This window comes from Hylobates moloch, unplaced genomic scaffold, assembly GCF_009828535.3.
Source record: "Hylobates moloch isolate HMO894 unplaced genomic scaffold, HMol_V3 SCAFFOLD_1, whole genome shotgun sequence".
In the NCBI taxonomy this organism is placed as follows: Eukaryota; Metazoa; Chordata; class Mammalia; order Primates; family Hylobatidae; genus Hylobates; species Hylobates moloch.
The window spans coordinates 102,808,405-102,825,502 of NW_026652276.1; the positions used below are offsets into that span (position 1 = coordinate 102,808,405).

The 17,098-nt window shown below is 47.2% G+C and overlaps 1 protein-coding gene across 1 annotated transcript in view; it reads left to right on the top strand.

The window, feature by feature from the left end:
* The window catches only part of LOC116810372 (general transcription factor II-I repeat domain-containing protein 2B), a 56,107-nt gene that overhangs the window by 35,151 nt on the left and 3,858 nt on the right, over positions 1-17,098 (top strand). The window contains exons 7-13 of the mRNA XM_058437050.1: positions 2,675-2,729; positions 3,103-3,187; positions 5,174-5,228; positions 9,319-9,396; positions 11,174-11,257; positions 12,553-12,736; positions 14,012-14,040. Of these exons, the coding sequence (XP_058293033.1) occupies positions 2,675-2,729; positions 3,103-3,187; positions 5,174-5,228; positions 9,319-9,396; positions 11,174-11,257; positions 12,553-12,736; positions 14,012-14,040 (570 nt within the window). The remainder of the gene's footprint in view (positions 1-2,674; positions 2,730-3,102; positions 3,188-5,173; positions 5,229-9,318; positions 9,397-11,173; positions 11,258-12,552; positions 12,737-14,011; positions 14,041-17,098) is intronic.

Sequence of the window (17,098 nt, forward strand, 5' to 3'; positions counted from 1 at the left end):
GCTGAACTACTTCTTCTTCATTAAAACTTGAATTGGGGGCCGGGCGCAATGGCTCACACCTGTAATCCCAGCACTTTGGGAGGCCGAGGCGGCTGGATCACGGGGTCAGGAGATCGAAACCATCCTGGCTAACATGGTGAAACCCAGTCTCTACTAAAAATACAAAAAAAAATTAGCCGGGCATGGTGGCAGGCGCCTGTAGTCCCAGCTACTCGGGAGGCTGAGGCAGGAGAATGGCGTGAACCCGGGAAGTGGAGCTTGCAGTGAGTGGAGATCGTGCCACTGCACTCCAGCCTGGGCGACTGAGCAAGACTCCGTCTCAAAAAAAAAAAAACAACAAAACTTGAATTTGGGTGAGGGGAGGGAACTTAGAGGACGGGCCAATAGGTGCGGCAAGCCACCACGGCACACATATGCCTAGGTAACAAACCTGCATGTTCTGCACATGTATCCCACCCCCCCCTTTTTTTAAGAAGAAATAAAATTAAAAAAAAAAATACATTGATGCCGGGCGCGGTGGCTCAAGCCTGTAATCCCAGCACTTTGGGAGGCCGAGGCGGGCGGATCACAAGGTCAGGAGATCGAGACCATCCTGGCTAACATGTTGAAACCCCGTCTCTACTAAAAATACAAAAAATTAGCCGGGCGTGATGGCGGGCGCCTGTAGTCCCAGCTACTCGGAGAGGCTGAGGCAGGAGAATGGCGTGAACCCAGGAGGTGGAGCTTGCAGTGATCCGAGATCGTGCCACTGCACTCCAGCCTGGGCGACAGAGCAAGACTCCGTCTCAAAAAAAAAAAAAAAAAAAAAAATACATTGGTAGCTATTAAAAAAAAAATTTAGGCCGGACGCAGTGGCTCACACCTGTAATCCCAGCACTTTGGGAGGCAGAGGTGGGCAGATCACTTGAGGTCAGGAGTTCAAGACCAGCCTGGTCAACATGGTGAAACCCCATCCCTACTAAAAATACCAAAGTTAGCCAGGCATGGTGGCGGGTGCCTGTAATCCCAGTTACTCAGAAGGCTGAGGCAGGAGAATCGCTTGAACCTGACATGTGGAGTTTGCAGTGAGCTGAGATCGTGCCACCGCACTCCATCCTGGGTGACAAAATGAGACTCTGTCTCAAAAATAAATAAATAAATAAGAATAAAAGAGGATGTCTTGCTGAGACTGCCTAGGTGCAGTAAGGAGACGGCAGGGTTGGGGGCTGGCACAGTTCACAAGGCACCTGCTGGGTGTATGACATGCTTCAGTTCTTCTTAGCTGGGGACTAAACACGGTGGAAAGTCTGTTTTGGGAGGGATGGTGAGTTCCTGTCATCCTCTAACTCACATTAAAGGAGAAATGAGAGGGGCAGGGTGGCAGGTGGCCATGGACTGTTGTCCCAACTGACTTGTATCATCATCATAGAAAAACAATAATACAGTGGTCCCCCCTTATCCTCGGGGAATATGCTCCAAGACCCCCAGTGGATGCCTGGACCCATGGGTAGTAGAGAACCCTTCATATACTATGTTTTTCCCTATCCATACATACCTATGAGAAAGTTTAATTTATAAATCAAGCACAGGCCAGATGTGGTGGCTCACGCCTGTAATCCCAACATTTTGGGAGGCTGAGGCAGGTGGATCACCTGAGGTTGGGAGTTTGAGACCAGCCTGGCCAACATGGTGAAACCCTGTCTCTACTAAAAATACAAAAATTAGCCGGGCGTGGTGGTGCGTGCCTGTAATCCCAGCTACTCGGGAGGCTGAGGCGGGAGAATTGCTTAAACCCGGGAGGCAGACGTTGCAGTGAGCTGAGATCATGCCACTGCACTCCAGCCCAGGCAACAGAGCAAGATCTGTCTCAATAAATAAATCAATAAATCAAGCACAGTAGGAGATTAACAGCAATAACTAAAGATAAAATAAAACGATTATAACAATATGCCCTCATTACTACTCTTGCACTTTGAGGCTATTATGAAGTCAAATAAAGGTGACTTGAGCACAAACACCCTGGCCTTCCCAGGACTGTCAGTCTGATAACAGAGCCAGCTGCTCAGTGACTAGTGGGTGAGTAGTGTGGACAGCGTGGATTGCAGGACAAAGGGATGAGTCACGTCCCAGGCGGGACGGCACGACACTTCATCACGCTGCTCAGAACAACGTGTGATTTCAAACTTCTGAATTGTTTATTTCTGGAATTTTCCATTTACTCTTTGCAGACCTTGGTTGACTTTGGGGAACAAACCGAGGACCGCGAAACCACAGATCAAGGGGGAGCTCGTATCATAGCAGCTGTAACTTAGTGCTTACAACGTGCAGGCACTGTTCTAGTCATTTTGCGTATATTCATGAATCCTCCCACAACCACCATGTTCACTAGGAAGCGGAGGCAGAGGGAAGGTTAGTGAGTTGCTGGAGGCAGCCCAGCTGGTGAGCTGAGGCTCGGCCGCATGACCGTGCTCTGGCCCCAAAACACTCCTCGGTAACCCCCATCCTGCCCACACAAATGGCCCCGGAACACAGGGGCTGCTTTGAGTCAGTTTCTCTCTCAGTGACTTTTCCACATTGGCTTCGATCTGGGAGTTCCGTTTTCTGTGTATTTGCTGTCAATTTCTATGCCTTTGGATGTTAGTCGTTTTCCAAGGTGCTAAAAGGGGCTGGTGTGTGTTTTTTTATTCCTCCACAGGTGGCCCTGGGATGGTAACAGATGCTGAGAGATCCATAGTATCACCAAGTGAAAGGTAAAAGATAAATCACAGCAACCAAAATCCACCACTATGCACAGTGTTCGTTTTTGGATGACAGAAAGGCCTCCTTACAGCATTTAAGTGGAGTGTAAAGGGTTAACGTGCTTCTTCTCTTCCTTATTTTCTATCCTATTCTTTGTCCAAAAGGACCTTTGGAATTAGAAGACTATTTTCAGTAGACACGTTTAATTTGGGAATAACTTATTAAGAACGTTAATGTTAAAGTGGAGGCATTGTTGCATTTGATTGAGGGGAGGAGGGGGATTTGGTGCTGCGGAGATCCAGGGCATTGGAGCTCAGTGTGTCCAGGCGGCTGTGCCTGGTCGTCACCCTGCCCATCCTGACCAGGGTTCCCTTCTCCTTGCAGCTGCGGCCCCATCAATGTGAAAACTGAACCCATGGAAGATTCTGGTGGGTACCAAGATGCTTTTAGAATCAAGTATTGGCCAAGCGTAGTAGCTCACGCCTGTAATCCCAGCACTTTGGGAGGCCGAGGCAGGCGGATCACTTGAGGTCAGGAGTTCAAGACCAGCCTGGCCAACATAGTGAAACCCCGTCTCTCCTAAAAATACAAAAATTAGCCAGGCGTGGCTGTGCATGCCTGTAATCCCAGCTACCAGGGAGGCTGAGGCAGGAGAATTGCTTGGACCTGGGAGGTTGAGGCTGCAGTGAGCTGAGATGGCGCCACTGCACTCCAGCCTGGGTGACAGAACAAGACCCTGTCTCAAAAAAACAAACAAGGCTGAGCACAGTGGATCACGCCTGTAATCCCAGCACTTTGGGAGGCTGAGGCGGGCAGATCGCCTGAGCTCAGGAGTTCAAGACCATTCTGGCCAACGTGGTAAAACCCTGTCTCTACTAAAATACAAAAAATTAGCTGGGCATGGTTGTGTGCGCCTGTAGTCCCAGCTACTTGGGAGGCTGAGGCATGAGAATTGCTTGAGCCTGGGAGGTGGAGGTTGCAGTGAGCCAAGATCCCACTACTGCACTCCACCTCGGGCTACAGAGTGAGATTCTGTGTAAAAAAAAAAACAAAAAACCCCAAAATACAAAAAAAAGAACCAAGTATCTAGCAGGTTATCATTTGACACCTTTCTTTTGTTTTATCAAATAAATAAATAAAGAGCAGGGCATGAATTAACCTCAGTGGAGCCTCATTTGCAGAAGAACCATTATTTTACTCAAATATCTAGAAAACAAGGCTTGGCAGGGTGCGGGGGCTCATGACTGTAACTCCAACACCTTGGGAGGCCGAGGCAGGCGAATTGCTTGAACCCCGGAGTTCAAGACCAGCCTGGGCAACATGGCGAGACTTTATCTCTGCAAAACATATAAAAAATGGTGGTGCGTGCTTGTGATCCCACCTACTCAGGAGGCTGAGGTGGGAGGATCGCTTAAGCCCAGGAGGTCGAGGCTGCAGTGAGCTGTAATGGTGCAACTGCACTCCAGCCTGGGTGACAGAGAGAGACGTTGTCTCAAAAAAAAAAAAAAAAAAAAATAGAGAGGGAGCCTTCTAATTCAGTACATACTGGGGACTAAGATGTTATTAAATACACATATTTGTGGACAGAATATTATTTATAGTTGAATTAGAACCTGAGTTTGAAATGAGTAAAACATTTTGAATATAAATTTGGAATTATTAACTTGACTCACAAATAGAGCAGTGTTTTTATTTTTGGACATATATTACTGCTTTTTTGGACTTTTCTGTCATTTCTAAATGTTTTACAATATAGGTACATTACTATGACAGTGTATACTGGAAAAAAATGCCCTCTTCAATGGGATCGCGTGGTGGCACACGCCTGTAATCCCAGCTACTTGGGAGGCTGAGACAGGAGAATCGCTTGAACCCAGGAGGCAGAGTTTGCTGTGAGCCGAGACTACGCCATTGCACTCCAGCCTGGGCGACAGAGTGAAACTCTGTCTCAGAAAAAAGGAAAGAAAGAAAATTCCAGAAAAAAGAAAAATAGGCCGGGCGCAGTGGCTCAAGCCTGTAATCCCAGCACTTTGGGAGGCCGAGGCGGGTGGATCACGAGGTCAGGAGATTGAGACCATCCTGGCTAACACGGTGAAACCCCGTCTCTGCTAAAAATACAAAAAAATTAGCCGGGCGTGGTGGCGGGTGCCTGTAGTCCCAGCTACTCGGAGAGGCTGAGGCAGGAGAATGGTATGAACCCGGGAGGCGGAGCTTGCAGTGAGCCGAGATCGCGCCACTGCACTCCAGCCTGGGGGACAGAGCAAGACTCTGTCTCAAAAAAAAAAAAAAAAAAAAAATAGAGCCTTTAGCATGAGTAAAATGAAGGAAGGACAGCGGCGTCTCTAAGACAGTGAAGATGTGGTTCATGCTTCACAGTTCCTTGGATTCCTTGGGAGGGTCCAGGGACACAGCGGATAGGTCTCCTTGGCCCGGCTCCTCCTTTGTCACACCCAAGGATCTTTTTGCCACAACTGTGGGTGCACATGTCCCCTCCATTCCCATGCATACAGGTGCTTAGCAGAATATCCAGCTTCAGATGGGAGTCTGAACAAAAAATGGTGCTTCTCCTGTGCAGTGGTTCTAGGTCAAACCAAGGCAAGTTGAATGGAAAGAAACGGGTGCAGTATTTTAGCTCAGCACAATTCAGCTGTGAGCACAGGTCAGCTGTGGAATCTTAGTCTCGTTTCTGACATGACAGGCCTCAAACTCTTGCCCACTCAATTTTAGCCTTGGATGTTTTCAGAGCTCAGATATCTTCTGCCTGTGTCTTACCTGGTCACAGAGAATTAAAAAAATACCCCAAGCCACAGGCTCCACATACAAACTGGGAAGATGAGGCCAGGCACGGTGGCTCACGCCCATAGTCCTAGCAATCTGGGAGGCCAAGGTGGGCAGATCACCTGAAGTCAGGAGTTCGAGACCAGCCTGGCCAACATGGTGAAACCCCATCTCTACTAAAAATACAAAAATGAGCCGGGCGTGGTGGTGCGCGCCTGTAATCGCAGCTACTCAGGAGGCTGAGGCACATGAATCACTTGAACCCAGGAGGCAGAGGTTGTAGTGAGCTGAGATCGCGCCACTGCACTCCAGCCTGGGTGACAGAGCAAGACTCTGTCTCAAAAAGAAAAGAAAAAAAGAAAAAAGAAAGAAGAACCTGGGAAGATGAAGGGGGTGAGAGTGAGAAGTGATCAGTGTCCCCAGGGGCCGAGTTTCCTTCCTCACCAGCTGTTGGGCTAGATCTGTGGTTCCCGCATGCCTTTGTTGGAGATGTGGTTTCATTTGAACAAAAATATGCTTCCTTATTCACAAAACTTCCTACTGTAGACTTTATAAAGTGATATGGATTGCTACCAGCTGCCGGCAGGCTCCTGTGAGCTGGTCCTCAGTTGGTCCTTATTTCTTGTGATATGTGTATAGCATTTGCTACATAGAACAAACATCTCCCTGGTTTTAATTTCATTTCTTTTCTTTTCTTTCTTTCTTTCTTTCTTTCCTTTCTTTCTTTCTTTCTTTTTTCTTTCTTTCTCTGTCTCTCTCTCTCCTTCCTCCCTCCCTCCCTTCCTTCCTTCCTTCTTCCTTCCTTTCTTTTTTTTTTTTTTTTTTTAGGTGTTTGAGAGTCTCGCCAGCTAGAGCACAGTGGCATGATCTCAGCTCACTGCAACCTCCGCCTCCCAGGTTCAAGTGATTCTCCTCTTTCAGCCTCCTGAGTAGCTGGAATCATAGGCACACGCTGTCACACCTGGCTAATTTTTTGTATTTTAGTAGAGACGGGGTTTCACTGTATTGCCCAGGCTGGTCTCAAATTCCTGAACTCAGGCAATCCACCCGCCTCGGCCTCTCAAAGTGCTAGGATTACAGACATGAGCCACCGCACCAGGCCAATTTTTTTCTTTTCTTGAGACAGAGTCTCGCTGTCACCCAGACTGGAGTGCAGTGGTGCGATCTCAGCTCACTGCAACTTCCGCCTCCCGGGTTCAAGCGATTCTCCTGCCTCAGCCTTCCGAGTAGCTGGGATTACAGGTGCCCATCACCACGCCTGGCTGGTTTTTGTATTTTTAATAGAGACGGGGTTTCACCCTGCTGTTCAGGCTGGTCTCGAACTCCTGGCCTTAAATGATCTGCCCACGTTAGCCTCCCAAAGTGCTGGGATTACAGGTCTGAGCCACCGTCCCCAGCTGAAAATCAGATTTTTAAATGTTTAGCTTCACTATCCTTATACCAACAGAGCTGTTGAAGGTTTTCAGATGACCCCTCAGAACTTATAAATTATGTTAAACAACCCCAAGCTGTGCCACAGTTTTTTTGTTTTGCTATTATAAACATTCATGGTTAAATTACACGTACATTTTAGTATCAGTCATCTATTGCTGTATTTAAAAGTACCCCTGAAATGAGGCTGGGTGTGGTGGCTCACGCCTGCAATCCCAGCACTTTGGGAGGCCAAGGCGGGCGGATCACCTGAGGTCAGGAGTTGGAGACCAGCATGGCCAACATGGTGAAACCTTGTCACCACTAAACATACAAACATTAGCCAGGCATAGTGGTGCGCATCTGTAGTCCCAGCTACCTGGAAGGCTGAGGCAGGAGAATCACTTGAACCTGGGAGGTGGAGGCTGCAGTGAGCCAAGATCATGCCATTGCACTCCAGCCTGGGCTGGAAAGGGAAGGGGAAGGGCTCCAATGGAATGGAATGGAATATTTAGTCATTCCTACATTTCTGTGTTTTGGCTGGACTGGCTCAGCAAGGGCGGGATGGCTGTGTGTCTGAGGCCCCGGCTGGGACATCAGGGTCTCTCTCCTTGTGGCCTCATACCCTTTGGAGGCACCCCAGGCTGGCTCCCATGGTGATGAGGTTCTAGAAGCAGCAGCCACGGATTATCAAGCTCTTCTCAAGCCTCTGTTTGCATCCCATCTGCTGATGTCCCATTGACCAAAGCAAGTCAGACAGCCAGGGCCAGATTTAAAAGGCAGAGAATAAGGCCAGGCGCAGTGGCTCAAGCCTGTAATCCCAGCACTTTGGGAGGCTGAGGCGGGCGGATCACGAGGTCAGGAGATCGAGACCATCGGAGCTTGCAGTGAGCCGAGATCGCGCCACTGCACTCCAGCCTGGGGGACAGAGAAAGACTCCGTCTCAAAAAAAAAAAAAAATTAGGCAAGGCACGGTGTCTCACGCCTGTAATCCCAGCATTTTGGGAGGCTGAGGTGGGCAGATCACTTGATCCCAGGAGTTTGAGACCAGCCTGGGCATAGTGAAACCTTGTCTCTACTAAAAATACAAAAAATTAGCAGGGCATGGTGGCACACACCTGTAGTCCCAGCTATTCGGGAGACTGAGGTGGGCCAATCACCTGAGCCCAGGGAAGTTGAGGCTGCAGTGGGTTGTAATCGTGCCACAATACTCCAGCCTGGAGTGAGATCCTGGGAGTGAGATCCTGCCTCAAAACAAACTAACAAAAATATTAGCCAGGCATGGTGGCACGCACCTGTAGTCTCAGCTACTTGGGAGGCTGAGGTGGGGGGATCGCTTGAGCCCAGGATTTCGAGGCTGCAGTGAGCTGTGATTATGCCCCTGCACTCCAGCATGGTCAACAGAGCAAGACTCCATCTCTAAAAATAAAAATTAAGAAAAAAAAATTTGTTTTAAGTCTTGCACGTTAGCACTGACCCACAACTGGGCCTCAACTGTGCTGTGTTCACGTGAGGAAAGAATGAAGAGTCGAGGGTATGTAAGGGGGGAGAATGGAAAGGAAAAGGACGATTCATTCAGGCATAGCCCCTTTCCTACTGGAGTGGACAGACAGATATCAAAAGTAACTGCTCAGGCCTGCAGCCAGTGAACTCAGTTTAAGTGCAAGTATCTAAAAGAAGTGAAGTTGAAAGTGTGATTTAAGGCTGGCGTGGTGGCTCACACCTGTAATCCCAGCACTTTGGGAGACCCAGGTGGGTGGATCCCTTGAGGCCAGGAGTTTGAGACCAGCCTGGCCAACATGGCGAAACTGTCTCTACTAAAAATACAAAAATTAGAACCAGGCTTGTTGGCTCACGCCTGTAATCCCAGCACTTTGGGAGGCCCAGGCAGGTGAATCACTTGAGGTCAGGAGTTCTCAACCAGCGTGACCAACCTGGTGAAACTCTGTCTCTACTAAAAAAAATACAATTATTAGCTGGGTGTGGTGGTGGGCGTCTGTAATCCCAGCTACTCAGGAGGCTGAGGCACGAGAATCATTTGAACCCGGGAGGCAGAGGTTGCAGTGAGCCAAGATCGCACCACTGCACTCCAGCCTGGTCGATAGACTCAGTCTCAAAAAAAAAAAAGAAAAAAAGAAAAAAAATATTAGCTGGGCATGATGGTGCATGTCTGTGGTCCCAGCTACTCACGAGGCTGAGGTGGGAGGATCACTTGACCATGGGAGGTCGAGGATGCAGTGAGCTAGGATCACACCACTGCACTCCAGCCTGGATGACAGAGTAAGAACCTGTCTCAAAAAAAAAAAAAAAAAAAATTCAGTCTGGGCTTCTGATCAAAGCAGCACTTAGACATATTTAAAGGAGAATTGGTCTTATTCTTGGTAAATTCTAAACTTCAACTTCTGTTTTAAGGAAACACAAATTCATCCAGTGTTACAAATTCTGCAGCAGGTGTTGAAGATCTTAACATCGTTCAAGTGACTGTTCCAGGTATGGACTAATGTTACAGTTTTCCTTTTGTCTTAATTATTTTTTGACATAGTGTGGTCTCTTGGACCTGTCATTTTTCACTTAGTTCACCCTGACAACTAAGAAATGACAGTTCGGGAATATAAAATATTCTGCAAGTTGCTACACACCAAGCGTCTTGCTCATATCAGACATTATTAATCAGATATTTTGCTTCTCCTGGCCAAGCCCGGGCATTACCTGGAAAACGCATCTCAGAGCAGGCAGCACGGAGCACCAGCTATGGTTGAATTGGAATTGGCCACAGCAGTGAAATGTTTTGTTGCTCATGATTAATAGTCTTCTGGCCGGGCGCGGTGGCTCATGCCTGTAATCCCAGCACTTTGGGAGGCTGAGACGGGCAGATCACGAGGTCAGGAGATCGAGACCATCCTGGCTAACACAATGAAACCCCGTCTCTAATAAAAATACAAAAAAATTAGCTGGGCGTGGTGGCAGGCACCTGTAGTTCCAGCTACTCGGGAGGCTGAGGCTGGAGAATGGCGTGAACCTGGGAGGCGGAGCTTGCAGTGAGCCGAGATCACACCACTGCACTCCAGCCTGGGTGACAGAGCGAGACTCTGTCTCAAAAAAAATAAATAATAATAATAATAATCCTCTTTTCTGAATATGTGTATGTAAAATATATCTGGAAAGATACAAGAGAATCTAATAACATAGTTCCTCCAGGGAAGGAAACTGACCACTGAGATAGGGATGCCGCTGAGATAGGGATGGGAGAGAGACATTTGAGATGTTTCTGTATATTACTCCTCTTGAATGTTGAGCCATGTGATTGCTTTAGTTATTCAAAAGTAAATAAAGTTTTAAAGCGTTGAAAAATATCTAAAAAATAAAAACAAAAAAAAGGACCAGGCATGGTGGCATGTGCCTGTAATCTCAGCACTTTGGGAAGCTGAGGCAGGAGGATCACTTGAGCCCAGGAGTCTGAGATCAGCCTGCACAGCACAGTGAGACTCTGTCTCTAAAAAACAAAAAGAAAAGAAAAACAGACCAGGGGTGGTGGCTCACACCTGTAATCCCAGCACTTTGGGAGGCTGAGGCAGGTGGATCACCTGAGGTCAGGAGTTTGAGACCAGCCTGGCCAACATGGTGAAACCCCATCTCTACTAAAAATACAAAAATTACCTGGGTGTGGTGGCAGGTGCCTGTAATCCCAGCTACTTGGGAGGCTGAGGCAGGAGAATTGCTTGAACCCAGTAGGGGTGCAGTGAATTGCTTGAACCCAGGAGTTTGCAGTAAGCCAAGATTGTACCATTGTACTCCAGCCTGGGCAACAAGAGCAAAACTCAGCCTCAAAACAAACAAAAAAAAAACCCAAAAAACAAAAAACAAGCAAAAGAAAGAAAAGAAAAAAAGAAAGAAAATAAAAATATACCTTACCTTCTAATCCTAGTATCTCTTATTCCTTTTAATTGTCATATTTCATTGGCTAAGATTTCTATTTTAAGGCTGAAAAGTGGTGGTGAAAGTAAACATCCTTGTCTTGTATGATATTGAAAATATTTCTTAAAAGTAGTATGTAGTATGTTTATATAGGGTTATAATTTGGAAAATTCTCTATTGTCTATAATGGCTTCCATTTCCAAATTTCCAAAATGCTTAATTATTGCTAAAAGTAAACTGAATAACAATCCAGGTAAAGCACTTTCTCTGGTGCTAACAGGCATTTCTCCCAACAGCATTCTTGGGAGAAAATACATGAATAACCTTGGTTTATTTGTTTAATTATTTTTAGATAATGAGAAGGAAAGATTATCAAGCATTGAAAAGATTAAGCAGCTGAGAGAACAAGTTAATGACCTCTTTAGCCGAAAATTTGGTAAGTTTTTATATCTTTTTATATCCAGAATTCATATCCCTAAAATACTTCTTTTTAAAAGAATACTTGGCCAGGTGCATTGGCTCATACCTGTAATCCCAGCACTTTAGGAGGCTAAGGCTAGAGAATCACTTGAGCCCAGGAGTTTGAGACCAGCCTGGGCAGCAAAGTGACACCCCAGGTCTACAAAAGAAAAAAAAAAAACTTCATCTTATAAGAAATTGATTTGGCTGGGCGCAGTGGTTCACGCTTTTAATCCCAGCACTTTGGGAGGCCAAGGTGGGTGGATCACTTGAGGCCAGTTCGAGTCCAGCCTGGCCAACATGGTGAAACCCCATCTCTACTAAAAATACAAAAAATTAGCTGGGTGTGGTGGTGCGCACCTGTAGTCCCAGCTACTCAGGAGGCTGAGGCACGAGAATCACTTGTAACTGGGAGGCAGAGGTTGCAGTGAGCTTAGATTGTGCTATTGCACTCCAGCCTGGGCAACAGAGTGAGACCCTGTCTCAAAAAAAAAAAAAGAAAAAAAAAAGAAATTGATCTTTTTGTGAGCTATGATAAAAATTAGTCAATATGTCTTTTTACAGAAGAGCTTTTGCATGGTAGCATTGACTAATTACAATAATAATAATAATAGCTATCTTTGTTTCACTGAGTGTTTACCTTGGGTATTATTTTTTGTGCTCAACATGTGTTTGATCATTTAATCCTCACATAAAACTTTTCAGGTAGGCGCCATGATAACCGTGTGTAATGGATGGAGAAACTGAGTTTGCCTACTACCCGTGCCAGTTTCAAAATTTTAAAATTATATTCACACATCATAGTACCACTGGAAAATAAAGCAGTAATGACTGATCATAAGTATTGTCATTCGATGCTTCTAAATCCTGACATTAAAGATAAATCCTGGTTTAGGAAATGTAAGGAACAAACTAAGCTAGTTTTATTTGCGTTGTTTTTTTTTAACTTGTTTTGTTTTGTGTTGTTTTGTTTTGAGGCAGGGTCTCGCTCTGTATCCCAGGCTGGAGTGCAGTGGGGTGATCTTGGCTCACTACAACTTCTGCCTCCTGGATCCCTCCCGTGTAGCTGGGATTACAGGCATGCGCCACCACGCCCAGCTAATTTTTGTATTTTTAGTAGAGACAGGGTTTCGCCATGTTAGCCAGGCTGGTCTCGAACTCCTGGCCTCAAGTGATTCACCCGCCTCAGTCTCCCAAAGGGCTGGGATTACAGGTGTAAGCCACCGCGCCCAGCCAAACTCAGCTGGTTTTATGCTGCTTATCCCATCACAGGTGAAGCAATTGGCGTGGATTTCCCTGTGAAAGTTCCCTACAGGAAGATCACATTCAACCCTGGCTGTGTGGTGATTGACGGCATGCCCCCGGGGGTGGTATTCAAGGCCCCCGGCTACCTGGAAATCAGCTCCATGAGGAGGATCTTGGAGGCAGCTGAGTTTATCAAATTCACAGTCATCAGGTAAGTGAGTCAAGAGAAGGAATCTGGAGACTCTGACTTGCCCAAGGTGGGCATGTGGCAGCCCAGGAATGTCTGTCCCATGACTTGGGCTGGGGGTTTGTTCCCGCAGTTGACTGCTGGGCCATGCTGCCTCTGACACTGACTTCATCATCTTCTGCTTCCTTGAGATGTATCCATGTCCCTCTTCCTCGGTGATCATGGGCAGCCCATCCCAGTTTTAGCTCACACAGCACCTAGCATAGAGTTAACACTCCGCAAAAGTTTGTCCAACAAAACTAAGTGGGGCCCGGCGCGGTGGCTCACGCCTGTAATCCCAGCACTTTGGGAGGCTGAGGCTGGGCAGATCGCCTGAGGTCAGGAGTTTGAGGCGAGCCTGGCCAACATGGTGAAACCCCATTGCTACTAAAAATACAAACATTAGCCAGGTATGGTGGCGTGCGCCTCTAATACCAGCTACTCAGGAGGCTGAGGCATGAGAATCACTTGACTTGGGAGGTGGAGGTTGCAGTGACCTGAGATGGCACCACTGCACCCCAGTGCATTCTGGGCAGCAGAATGAGACTCCATCTCAAAACATAAATAAATAGGCCGGGCATGGTGGCTCAGGCCTGTAATCCCAGCATTTTAGGAGGCTGAGGCAGGTGGATCATTTGAGGTCAGGAGTTCGAGACCAGCCTGGCCAACATGGTGAAACTCCATCTCTATTAAAAATAAATATTAGCGGGGTATAGTGGTACATGCCTGTAATCCCAGCTACTCAGGAGAATCACTTGAACCTGGAATGCGGAGGTTGCAGTGAGCCCAGATGACACCACTGCACTCCAGCCTGGGTGATGGAGTGAGACTCTGTCTCAAAAAAAACAAAAACAGAAACAAAAAGCTCAACGCAGTGGCTCATGCTTGTAATCCCAGCACTTTGGGAGGCCAAGGTGGGTAGATCTTCTGAGGTCAGGAGTTCAAGAGTAACCTGGCCAACATGGTGAAACTAAAAATACAAAAAAATTAGCCGGGCGTGGTGGCGGGCACCTGTAATCCCAGCTACTCAGGAGTCTGAGGCAGGAGAATGGCTTGAACCCGGGAGGCGGAGGTTGCGGTGAGCCAAGATCGCGCCACTGCACTCCAGCCTGGGTGACACAGCGAGACTCTGTCTCAAAGAAAACAAAAACAAAACAAATAAATAAATAAATAAGTAAAAATTAAAAAATAAAATAAAACTAAGTGGGCAAAAGAGGAAATGTGAGCTTGTCGCATTTATCAATGTGTCTTTCTCTTCAGGCCGCTTCCAGGGCTTGAGCTCAGTAATGGTGAGTATTCTACAGGTGAGAAGAACATTCCGGCAATGTTGGGCAGTGGGGAGTGTCTCAGTGGGCGCTCACCACGGGGTTTTTGCTTCCGTGAGCTTGGGACCCAAGTATGCAGCCTTCGATGCATGCTTTATTTTTCCTGCATGTGATAAAGTTAGATAACTCTGTTACTTGAGTTTGATTAATCAGGAATTTTTTTCTCATACAACAGTCTGAAGGAGCGTGATCTATATCACACCATGAGTGTGACGTGTGATGTGGCACACTCTTTTTTTTTTTTTTTTTTTTTTTTCTAGAGACGGAATCTCGCTCTGTCACCCAGGCTGGAGTGCAATGGCACAATCTCGGCTCACAGCAACCTCCGCCTCCCAGGTTCAAGTGATTCTCCTGCCTCAGCCTCCCGAGGAGCTGGGACTATAGGCATGTGCCACCACACCTGGCTAATTTTTGTATTTTTAGTAGAGATGGGGCTTCTGACCTCAAGGGACCTGCCCGCCTCCACCTCCCGAAGTGCTGGGATCACAGGCATGAGCCACCACGCATGGCTGATGTGGCATACTATTCAAGTGTGCTTTGTGGTGGGGGCTCCCATGAGGCCACCCGCACAGCTGCACTCAGGATCACAGTACCGATCTCCTCTGTGTTAGTTGGTAAATAGTGCCTGCCTGGCCACCCAGTCCCATTCTAGTACCCTCCGACCTTGGCTTGACCTCCCTACAGTGCTGAAGCAAAGGGGGTTCCACCTGGCACAGCAGGGACCTGTAGAACCCTTCCAGTGCTGAGACTAGAATCTGTTCTTTTTTCTTTTCTTTTCTTTTTTTTTTTTTTGAGACAGAGTCTCGCTCTGTCACCCAGGCTGGAGTGCAGTGGCAAGATCTCGGCTCACCACAACCTCCGCCTCCCGGGTTCAAGCGATTCTCTGCCTCAGCCTTCCGATTAGCTGGGATTACAGGTGCGTGCCGCCACATCCGGCTACTTTTTGTATTTTTTAGTAGAGACAGGGTTTAGCCATGTTGGCCAGGCTGGTCTCAAACTCGTGACCTCAAGTGATCCACCCGCCTTGGCCTCCCAAAGTGCTGGGATTACAGGCGTGAGCCACTGCACCTGGCTCAGCATCTGTTTTGATTGAGCAATGCCCAGGCACTCTGCTTCTTAAATATTCTCTTTTTTTTCCCCTTCAACATTTATTTTAAATTCTAGGGTCCATGTGCAGGATGTGCAGGTTTGTTACATAGGTAAAGCTGTGCCATGGTGGTCTGCTGCACCTATCAACCTGTCATCTAGGTTTTAAACCCAGCATGCATGAACTATTCTTGATGCTCTCCCCCCCCCTACCCGCCCCCATCCTGTTAAATATTCTTAATGTCTTCCCTGGAGCCCTTGCAAGTGAGTCAGTATCCTGTCAACTAGAATACAGAGAGGTGTTCTCACAAGCATGAGTCACCAGGGAACCTCCTAATGTAACCTTTGAAAACCAAAGTAGGCTGGGCGCGGTGACTCAAGCCTGTAATCCCAGCACTTTGGGAGGCGAGGTGGGCGGATCATGAGGTTAGGAGATGGAGACCCTTCTGTACAACATGGTGAAATCCGGTCTCTACTAGAAATACAAAAATTAGCCAGGCATGGTGGTGTGTGCCTGTAATCCCAGCTACTCGGGAGGCTGAGGCAGGAAAATCACTTGAACCAGGGAGTTGGAGGTTGCAGTGAGCCGAGATCGTGCCACTGCACTCCAGTTTGGCGACAGAGCAAGACTGTCTCAAAAAAAAAAAAAAGAAAAAGAGAAAACCAAAGTATCCTATTAAAATGCTCCATTCTTATTCCCAAACGTATCTGATTGCTAAATGATTTTTTGATCTTTTATAATAGCTTTATTTATTTTATCATTATTGGGGTTTTTAGAGACAAGGTCTCACTCTGTCACCCAGGCTGGAGTGCAGTGGGCGTGATCATAGCTCACTGCAGCCTGGAACTCCTGCCCTCAGGTGATTCTCCCACCTCCACCTCCTGAGTAGCTGGGACAGCACTGCCATGCCCAGATAATTTTTTTTTTGTAGAGACAGGGTCTCACTATGTTTCCCAGGCTGGCCTTGAGCTTCTAGCTTCAAGCGATCCTCCTGCCTCAGCCTCCCAAAGTGCTGGGATTACAGGCATGAGCCACTGTACATGGCCTACATTTTCTTAAGGTGCACTTTTATGTGTGTGTACTCTGGAAATACCTTGATTACCTGCAGGGTGGCCAGGTTCTTTAAATCTAAAACACTAGCCCCTGTACACTCGAGCACACTTATATGAATGAGTTTTGTGTGGTTCTGTGGCCGTCACCCTTGTCATTTGAGACTCACAGTAGGTAAAAATCATATGCCTTTCTGTGCTCATTCCCATCTCTGTTCTTTCAAAGTTTTCTTGGGAATCAAATGAGAAAATATGTTAAAATGCTCACGCCTATAATCCCAGGACTTTTGGAGGCCAAGGCAAGAGGATTGCTTGAGGCCAGGAGTTCGAGACCAGCCTGGGCAACATAGCAAGACCCCATCTCTACAGAAAATTTAAAAATCAGCTGGACACAGTGGCTCACGCGTGTAGCCCCAGCTACTTGGCAGGAAGATCACTTAAACTCAGGAGTTTGAGACAGCAGAGAGCTTTCATGCGCATCCGTGTGAAGAGACCACCGAACAGGCTTTGTGTGAGCAAAATGGCTGTTTATTTCACCTGGGTGCAGGTGGGCTGAGTCCGAAAAGAGAGTCAGCACAGGATGGTGGATTATCATTAGTTCTTATAGGTTTTGGGATAGGCAGTGGAGTTAGGAGCAATGTTTTGGGGTCAGGGGGTGGATCTCGCAAAGTACATTCTCAGGGGTAGGGAGAATTACAAAGAACCTTCTTAAGGGTGGGGGAGATTACAAAGTACCTTCTTAAGGGTGGGGGAGATTACAAAGTACATTGATCAGTTAGGGTGGGGCAGAAACAAATCACAGTGGTGGAATGTCATCAGTTAAGGCTATTTTTACTTTTGTGGATCTTCAGTTACTTCAGGTCATCTGGATGTATACGTGCAAGTC